At 30.2% G+C, this 10,666-nt stretch overlaps 1 protein-coding gene across 2 annotated transcripts; it reads right to left on the bottom strand.

Annotated features, from left to right (window-relative positions):
• Nucleotides 1-5,906: 5,906 nt before the first annotated feature.
• LOC145167384 (pentatricopeptide repeat-containing protein At1g62350-like) lies at nt 5,907-8,137 on the bottom strand. 2 transcript variants are annotated; one of them, XM_079086578.1, is made up of 3 exons: nt 7,700-8,137; nt 7,065-7,451; nt 5,907-6,079 (listed from the first exon to the last, which is right to left on the bottom strand). In XM_079086578.1, the coding sequence occupies exons 1-3, from the start codon at nt 8,015-8,017 to the stop codon at nt 6,050-6,052; spliced, it is 735 nt and encodes a 244-aa protein (XP_078942704.1). In that variant the 5' UTR covers nt 8,018-8,137; the 3' UTR covers nt 5,907-6,049. The 2 variants fall into 2 exon arrangements, 1 of the variants encoding a protein (XP_078942704.1); XR_013741112.1 differs by lacking the exon at nt 5,907-6,079 and having other exon boundaries at nt 7,323-7,458; nt 7,700-7,835.
• Between the last annotated feature and the right edge of the window lie 2,529 nt (nt 8,138-10,666).

Here is a 10,666-nt window from a genome sequence, read left to right as displayed (position 1 = left end):
GAAATTTGTTTTGAAGAATCTAAAGCCTTTGGTTCAATAAGGTTTTGTAAATTCCAATTACATGATTGAGTAATTTCCGACCATTTAAGTCTTTTAGGCATATGAACCTTAGTATGATTCGTATTTGCTTCAAAAATAATATTTTCATTTCTTGGGCTTGATAGACGGGTTCTTGGTTCTAACGTGGTTATCATGGTTTTATAACAAACACGATAGATTATTGCTAAAGGCTTGGTATTATCTTTAAATTCTAAGTTTTTTGTTTCTGCTGTTAAAACTAAGGTATCTAATATATTTTTATCGAATAATCCTACAGAAAAATTTGGATAATAGTTAAAATAAATTGGTCCGTTAGCAATATTTGTTTCTACCATAGCTAAAATAGAATTTTGAAAATCTTTATGCCTTTTATCTCTTAAAATTAGGAGAATAGGAGCATCAATACCAATTCTAAATAATGGTTTAATAGCAATTTGTACTAAACCGATGTGAAGAAATTTATATTTTTGTTTATGTTCTAAAATAGATCTAAGTGATAATAGATTTAAATTTTGTTGATTTTGACCAATAGACACAGTTTGTTCGGTCATTTTGATTGAGTAACTTTGAAAATAATCGACAGTTCCTATTTTATATATTGTATTTATATTTGTTTTTGGTATTGTCCAATCATTTAAACTTTGTTTTATGTCATCAATAGTTTCTTCGATAAAATTTATTTGATTATTATCATAGTCTGGTTCTTCATTAATACTTTTACCAGGAATGTATCTTTTGGATAATATGCGTGAAAGCCTACTCATATTTGACTTATTTTGTTTTAAGATTTTATAAGAAAGCTTACTTGTTTTAATAATTATGAACAGAGGGGAATCGTTCCGACGATGATTGTGGTACGGCATTGCGGCTTACGTCCTTATCTGCACATTTTACGCTAATCCAGCCAATCACTGGTCTTGACTCTGAATTATACTTATTAAAACTCATAATTTTCTTAGAAAATTTTAAACCAAAATTAATCAAATTTGAAATAAAACAATCACACACAACCACCCAAAAAATCTTTTATATATATATATATATATATATATATATATATATATATATATATATATATATATATATATATATATAGGGAGATGATGAAATGAGAACACCTAAAAGGTTGAGAACGCGAGAACAGTTCTGGACCAATTATTTTATAAGGGTATATTAGTAACTTTATATAAATATTAATTAATGATTTCCTAAAATCTAGGGATAATGATTTTAATTACCTAACAAAATTAATATTTCCTTTTAGTTAATGAAATATATATATATAAATATTTTTTTAATGATTTTTCCCAAAAATTATTTATGACCGTTTCAAAAAAATTACCTAAAAAAATTAATATTTCCTTTTATTTTAAATCTGAAAAGAAAATCTTAAAAAAATATTATTTTCTACTTTTTCACGTTTTTGTTTTTCAAAAAAATGAATAGAAATCCAATCCCAAATCAATACACTTCCAATCATAAATGAAAACACATCAAATTACAATTAATTCAATGCATTTTTCATAAATTGAAAATAAAAAATAGTGTAAAAATTATCATTTTTTCATAAAATGAATACCTCTAATCATAAATAAATACACCCATTCACATGAATACACTACTATTCATAAATAAATACAATCATTCACACACGAATACATTGCAATTCACAAATGAATACACTGTTATTTATAAATTAATACACATTCTATCATAAATGAATACACGTGCTATTTATAAATGAATACAACCATTCACACATAACTACAATGTTATTCATAAATGAATACACGTGTTATTCATAAATAAATACAACCATTCACGCACCCCCTTCAAGAAATTATTACCAAAAAATTCGAAAATTAGGATTGTGTTTCTTTCTTTGTCTCTGTTCTTTAGAAATTTTTCCAGTTGGTCCTCCCATTGCAACCATTCTACCTCCTGAACACTCAAGCAAAGATTAATACAAAGAAATCCAATTATATATCATCCAGTAAACCAAATCACTAAATATACACACCAATTGGCTAACACAACCTTGCACTCTTTCTTATGCTTGGACTATTTCTTCACCCAATTTTACACACAGGCACCATTTCAATTCACAATCAATTTGGTACAATCAAAATCACGTCCTTCACATCTAAAAATTGATATGGCCAGATTTTCTTTGATCTTCAAGAACAAATAAAAGTACATCGAAATATAAACTGAATTCGTTTAACTCTTCCCTTGGCTTCTTCCTTCCTTGTCCAAACAAATCAACCAAACACCCCATTGAATGTTGTAACAGTAGTCGGCAACCCAGTTGCCTTCCTCTTTCTTCTCCCCTCGACAGCAAGAGCACAAATGGTGCTTCTTTCTACTCATTAATCAACCAAGAATCGGATCCAACCACTTGTTTGGACCATTTAAAAAAATCAGCCTCAACCCAAACATTCATCAATTTTCAATCAAAACAATCAAAAGAAAACATCCCAGTTCATCATCGATACAAGTCGACACAAACAAAAAAAAACGAAACAATAAGGTTACCTGTTAGCCGGCTGCTTCCGTTCATCTTCGTCCCTTCGATCAGGCAAGAAACCGAAGACCCATCCGCTCATCTTCTATCGACTGGAGCAAAACACCCACCAAGACCGACGACTCACACCTCACAGCCGGAAGAGATGAGCAAAACTTCGCTGCTTCTTCACGCCCAGCGGCGGCTGGAATGAGAGGAGGCCCTAGGGTTGTGAAAAATGCAGAAGCAGGGATATAGAGGGAGAGATACGAGAGAGAGAGAGAGAGAGAGAGAGAGAGAGAGAGATTGTAGGAATTGCTAAACATAGGTAAACAATCAATTACCATTTTACCCTTATGACAGTTTTAAAGTTACACTTTAATTCCTGTAATTTTAAGAATCTACATAAATGGCTCATTCGATAATAGCCTTAGATTTAGTTTTTTAAATGGTTCAGATGTGTTCTCGCGTTCTCAACCTTTTAGGTGTTCTCATTTGATCCTACTCATATATATATATATATATATATATATATATATATATATATATATATATATATATATATATATATATATATATATATATATATATATGGGAAAACTTACAATAAAGTTCCTACATATTGGCCTCATAATCGATTTAGTCCCTATATTTTTTTTTAATTCAATTAAGTCCAAAATACCGGTAATCGTATTCAATTTAACCCTTTGACCCGGTCAACAGGTCATTCAACTTTCAAAAATTACATTTTGGCCCAGATTTCAAAATTTATTACAAATTTGGTCCAAAATTTGCACTTTCGGCCCAGATTTTAAATTTTGTTACAAATTTGGTCGAAACTTTACCCTTTTTGCCCAAAATTTAGAATTTTATTATAAATTCATCATAACTTTAGTTTTTTTTACAACTTTTTTTCTCAAAAAATTGTTTCTAATATGTTTTTTCCTTATAAAATCATATTTATACAAAAAAAAACTTATTTTCACATAAAAATCTTATTTTCTATATAAAAACTTTTTTTTAAAAAAAATTTATATGAAATATCTAGTTATAAAAATATGTATTTATTAAGTATATAAATATATACAAATCCGTTTTTATAAAAAAAATGTATACAAAAACGTATTTTACAAAAAAAAATGTATACAAACACTTATCACCTTTATATATATACAAACAAATAGGTGTGTATCTATATTTTTTTATAAAATCGTGTTTGTTTATATTTTTTATATAAAAACGTGTTTGAATAATTTGTTATATAATACGTGTTTGTATACATTTTATAAAATCATGTTTGTATACATTTTATAAAAACGTGTTTGAATAATTTTTTATATAATACGTGTTTGTATATATTTTATAAAATCGTGTTTGTATACATTTTATAAAATGTATACAAACACGTATAATATAAAAATTTATTCAAACACGTTTTTATTAAAAAAAATGTAAACAAACACGATTTTATAAAAAAAAATATAGATAAAATAGGTGTTTGTATATATTTTTTTTTTTGTAAAATACGTTTTTGTATACATTTTTTTATAAAAACGGATTTGTATATATTTATATACTTAATAAATACCTATTTTTATAATTAGATATTTCATATACAAAAAAGTTTTTAAAAAAAAAGTTTTTATATAGAAAATATAAGATTTTTATGTGAAAATACGTTTTTTTTGTATAAATATGATTTTATAAAGAAAAAACATATTAGAAACAATTATTTGAGAAAAAAAGTTGTAAAAAAAACTAAAGTTAGGATGAATTCATAATAAAATTCTAAAATTTGGGCAAAAAGGGTAAAGTTTGGACCAAATTTGTAACAAAATTTAAAATTTGGGCCAAAAGTGTAAATTTTGGACCAAATTTATAATAAATTTTAAAATCTGGGCCAAAAATGTAATTTTTGAAAATTGGATGACCTGTTAGTCGGGCCAAATGGTTAAATTGAATACGATTATCGGTATTTGCGACTTAACTGAATAAAAAAATATATATAGGGACTAAATCGATTATGAGCCAATATGTAGGCACTTTATTGCATTTTTCCCTATGTATATCAGTATTTTAGAGACGTTACAAAGTCGGTTTCGGATAAACAAACAAAACATAAAAAGGTTAAAAACATTCATAAGTTATAAAAAAGCTATATAATTTTTTGATTAAATAATTTATGTTTTTTTTCACATTTCGTATTAGTTTATAACCGTTTTTGGACTAAATAACTTATATTTTTTCACGTTTAACAATTTTCAGATTAAATACTTATGTTTTTTCATGATTCGGATTAATCAACAACCATATTCAGATTAAATAACCTAAGGTATAAAGAGAGTTACAGATTTGGATGATCCGGTTTTTTACAAGCTGATTTCGGATAAACAAATAAGACATTTATTTAACAGAAACTAAAACAATCATAAAGGAAAAATCAAAGTCATCTTTATAAAAAAGACGCCTGTTTTAAAAAAAAATATATATTTAAAAATAAATTGGAAACAAACAAAAAATCCAAAAAGTATCTCTTTTAATAAAAAAAAGCATAAATGTAATCTAAATAAAAATAATAATAAGATAAGTTAAATAATAAGTTTAATTTAAATAATTAATTTAATAAAAAACAATAATTATAACGATATTAGAAAAAAAAATCAAAAAGCAAAAAAAAAATGATTAAATAGATGTGACAAGGGGCTTTTTTAAGATGTGATGGGTTTTTTTTTCTAAGAAACGTCTTTCTAAGCTGCAAGGTGCATAGAAGAGCGGAAAGTGTTCCCACACATAGGAACACAACCACACATAGGAACACAACAGCGGCCCTATGGGAATGGAGGTGCAGTATAGGAGCCAGGGAAAGAGACCCTACGTTCTCTCTCCTGTTTTGATTGGTCAGTTTTTTTTTAGTTTTTTAATAATCATTAAATTATATACCTACTAAAAATTATAAAAAATATATCAAAATTTATAGTTTTTAATTCCCTACAAAATAAGTATAATATTTGTATAAAATACATTTAAAAAAAATAAAAAATAATGAAAGGTGACCATTTCCTATGTTTTGGTGAAGGAAAGACCGAGTGAAAGAAAGACTGACATGACATACAAAAAGTGAAAGATTGTTTCCATACACAATACACACTCACGGATCTAATTATGTGGACATATATTTGCCACATAGATGTCACCTCAATAAGGTTTGTTGATGTTAGTTGTAAAAAATAATAATGAGTTTTCATACAAAAGGTCGAAAATGTAATGCCTATTCTGAAAATTTCCCAAGATACTAACTTGTAGAAAAGAGAGACATGACGTACTAAACCTAGTCTCAGTTCTAAATAAAATAAGAGATGCTAGATATCGAATTTAAATTTCTCTCCCATAATAAAGTAGTGGAAATTCCTAAATGATTTAAATTTCATAAATATACTTGAAAAAAAAAAATGAATGACAAATGTTTCCTTTACTGGCTAATTAAGATAGGAAATGACACTTTTAATTTCAAACAAGGTTCAGTCTCAATCTCCTCGGCTGCAAAGAAAACAATAAAATTAGTTCATTATTTCCCACTTACAAAAAAAAGACTTAATAGCAAAAGTCAAAGTAAAAAACGCTTTCCGAAATAAGCCCCCCCTTTTTTTTTACAAATTTGCCCTTATTTATTGACAATACAAGTTATGATCTTGTCATGTTCTGCATAAGAAAAGCACCTAAAGGCGAAAGGGTACTTAAGAGTTAAGACCTTGCAAGTCCATTGTGGAAATTCCCTTTTAAGACATAATCACAGTTTTTTGACACATTTATTTATGAATGAATTGATTTGGGTTATGTTTTATCTCTAATCAGTCAAACGGATGAAATAAAATAAAAATTAGCTAAATAGGAAACAAGTCAAAGTGTATTCTTACTGCATATGTCCTAAATCGTTTTCTAGAAATGGGTTAAATATCTGTTTATCCAACAACAATTCACTTTTTTTTTCAATTTATGTAACAAAGTTGTTTATTAGACAATCTAAAACCCTATTTCAATCCTGAACCAAAATATGCAACAATTGAATTGTAAGCCTGTTTAAAATGTTGTAAAGTGATTGCATGATTCATGTCAATTGCATAAAACTGTAAAAAGGTGAAACATTATTGAATGAATTGGTAAAAAAGTGAAATATTTTTATTTAAATTGGTAAAAGGGTGAAACATTGCTATATTATGAAGGTACAACTACTTTTCCAAATGACTAGTAATATTGCTCCAATAATACAATTACTCATATTCATTAGACAAACTATCTTAGGGCTATTTTAGATGGTGAGGATTTGGAGGGCATTCACGTCATTTGCACATAAAAGAAGTTATAGGAGGAGGGCATATGTCAATAGGAGAAAAGTTGTAATCTAATCTTGTCTCTAATTTGTGCAAAAGACGTTAATACCCTTCTCATCCTCGTCATTAAAATCATACCATTTAAACAAAGTCAAAGTGGTTGGCAATTTTATGCACAAATATATGATACTTACATATTTTCTTGCGACTTCTTTGAGAAACTTTTTTGGAGAATCCAAATATTCAACACAATCATTCTTTATGATTGAAGCAAGCTCTTTTTCACCAGCACTTTCAAAATTTCTTATCATAATCGTTAAAGTCAACTCATCAGGTACACAACCGGATGCCTTCATCAATTTATATGCTTCCATTGCCTTCTCTATCATATCCACTTTTAGATATGCTCCAATTAACTCTGTATAGACTCGGGTATCGGGTTTTAAGCCTTCTTTAATAAGCCCACAGAAAAGATTTTCTACTGTAAATATTAGTTTCTTCTTTCCAAACATCAACATCAAGTCACCATATAGAGATTGATCTGGTTCGTACCATGCTTCCTTCCTCATAAATTCAAACACCTGATACCTGATTGCATTTCAGATAAGATTCAACCTTGAAATCATACAGATACATCCAAAAATGTTTGATTCTAGTTTTGAATTTGAAAATCAGAAGCCAATTTCAGAGAGGAGTTAAGTCGAGTGAACAAAGCGGATTCATTAAAATTGAAGAGAGTTTTGATAATTATATAAAATGATATGACACATAGAAGCAAGAAAGTAGAACTTGAAGACGAATTTAACTAGAAAAGTCAAAGGGGGCGTACCTTTAGAGCAAGGTCTAAGTGTTGTTGCCTCTGTAACTCAGCGAAAGCATCCAACAAATCATCTTTTAAGAGACGAGTGAGCTTGGATTCGAATACTTGGTCTAGTTTAGATGGGTTTCTGGCAGCTAATTTGAGAGATTGAACTGCTTGTATTGCTTCTGTAGACAAAACCCCATCACTACGCCTTCTCGTCCTCAAGGGTTTTCTCAAGCCACAGGTTATTGTTGTTGCATATCTCACTTCAATTTTATAAATTCTTATGGGGTCCAAAGCCGTTTGTAGATATTGGATTCTCAGTGAGGAAGAACCCATGTTCATCTGCGTATACAAGGTTTAGGGTTTTTGGCTGAGAGTCCCGGTGTACTGCTACGATTTTAGAGGATTGCAATTGCAACCGCTTGAAAACTTAGATGGTTAAATGAGTTGCAGCTAAGGACGAATGGTTTTTTTTTTTCAATGGTGAAAAGGTGTTACCTATGTGTAACATAGCTTTTAGATTTTTTATAAATTTTTTAATGATAATAGTTTTACATATGAATTTTTTTTTAATTTCAATAAAAAAAAATAAGAACTTTTTAATAATAACCATCTTAAAATTAAAAATTACCTTTCAGAAATCTTAAAAATTAAAAATAACATTAAATTAAAAATTACATTAAAACCCCAAAAAAGAAAAAAAATAAAAATAAAAATAAAAAAACAAGTCAAAAATAAAAAAAACTAGAAAAAAAAACATAACATCGAGATTTCAATTGCGTTTTAGATTATATTTTTTCCGAACTTTAGCCGCTTCTTGATCTTCGGGGTCAAGGTGTCTCACGTCTTGCAGTAACAACGAATATTCTGTGAGTCGGATCGTTTCAACCATATGCTTCTCTAAAGTTGTATTCAATCATGTCAATTGTGTCATCATTTCATCTGATCTAGTTGACCGCTCGGTTCTGACTGATGAATTTGAAGATGTCGTTTTTCCTTTTCCTTTTCCTCTTGCTCGAGCTTTTGTTTTATCCCTTCCCATGGGAGGAGGAGGCAGACATATTTCTTAGATGATGATGTTATCATCATTAAGATTAACGCCTATGTGACCATCCGATGACACTTGTTGTGAGCTTGAATATGAAGATGTTCGGCATTTTTTTGGCGAATTAGCAATGTCTTCATGTGTTGCAAGTTCCCTCCACCTAATGCTTCTTTTGACAACTTCTCACACATGAATAAACTTAAAAGGCTTTTCATGTCATCTTGGAATGTCGTGTGCGTTTTTTTCAACGAACTCGCCTCACTTTCTCCGCTAGCCCATTATTTTTCAAAGTTTGTGTAAATTTCGTTCCAATACATCACGAGTTTGTTTACAAGATTCCATTTCGAGTTACATTGGACGAACGTCAAGTAATATGGATCTCGACCCATTCCCTTACAACACCGCTCCGTAATACATAACCAAAATTGATCACGCGATTGACCCTTTCCCGTGCCGCCATCTTTAGATATCTCGATGCATGCATTTGCTAATTCCGTCTCTTCTTTTTGAGCCCATCTTCTCGGATCGGTCTTTCCTTTTTTTGTTGAGGTTGATCTTCCGGTTCGAAATCGCAAATATTTTTGATATAGGGAGTGAAAGGCGGTTTGGATTGAAATTGGAATTGGGTTTGGGATGTTTGGGTTTGCAGTTAGGATTGGAATTGGAACTGTTGTGGCATTTGGAATTGTGAATAATAGCTAGGAACATCATCCTTTTCTGGCCAGTAAGGTAGTGGTGTTGTCGGATCATAACCGAAAAATACGAATGGGTTGGAAGCATTTGGTTTGAAACATTTTGCTTGGAAGAGTTTGGATTATTGGAATACATTTTGATTAAAAGAGTGTGTAAATTTGTAATGGGTTAGAAGAATGGTATGAATATATATAATGGTAAATAAAAAAACAAAAAAAAAACAAAAAGTCAAAAACAATCGTTGGCAACGTTCACATTTCGTCCCAACGGTCACAAAGAGGCACGATTTCAAAATTTTACCCCCGGTGAAATACTACCGTCGGTGTACCACCCATAAAAATTCATGAAAATTTAAAAACTTTTTAAAACATTCAAAATCATCATTGTTTACAAACTGTTTCCAAAATAAGATTCATATCAGAGATATCCCAAAATCATGAAATAAAAACATGAGGAGGTGCATGATCACGTCTTCGCCTTCATGCGGTCCTGAGAAGTACATGAAACATAATCCAACAACTGTAATCCCAAAGCTAAGTGAGTTTCCCCCAATATACCAATACATAACAAATAACACAATATAATAACAACATGCAATGGGTCCACAGCTTTACAGACTGGATTACCCCTGAGCCCACAACATAAGTCTGGATTGCCTTATAGGCCCACAGCTTATGTCTGGCTTGCTCCCCGGCCAGGTCAGTCAACAGACTGAATACCGCTAAGCCCTCAGTACGAGTCTGGCATACCTGGCCCGACCCTCAGCTTGTATCTGGAACGATCATGTGACATCCCCAATTTCACGGCCAGAAAAGACCGATTTTGTTTATGATTTTTAATAAAATCAGAGTAACTTTTTAAAGAAAAGTGATGCATAATTTGTTACCGAAACAAAATATGATAAAGATGTTGGGTTTTGAGCACTATAACACTTCCTAAGTGCACATGCAACCCTAAATGCTTCGGATCTATGTTTTCACTAATTATACATGCATTTTCTTTTTCCAAAGCATTCATCCTAGCTAGCATACAATTGAAGCTATATATAATCAAAACATAGTTAGGATACATACCTCTTAAGTAGGGTAGAGTTCTTGGCCTTTGAAAGCTTGAGCATCTCAAGTGTGATGCCTATATTGGTTCACAAACACCATATGCAAGAGGAGGCTTGAGATAGGTTAGCAAGCTCAAAATCGTGTATCACTCTCTTGGAATGATGGGGCAAACGATTTTGGCCATGAGGGGTTCTATTT

The sequence above is a fragment of the Lactuca virosa genome, chromosome 3 (assembly GCF_052849685.1).
Source record: "Lactuca virosa cultivar CGN04683 chromosome 3, Lactuca_virosa_CGN04683_v6, whole genome shotgun sequence".
Lineage (NCBI taxonomy): Eukaryota > Viridiplantae > Streptophyta > Magnoliopsida > Asterales > Asteraceae > Lactuca > Lactuca virosa.
This window is presented reverse-complemented; position numbering and strand designations above follow the sequence as displayed.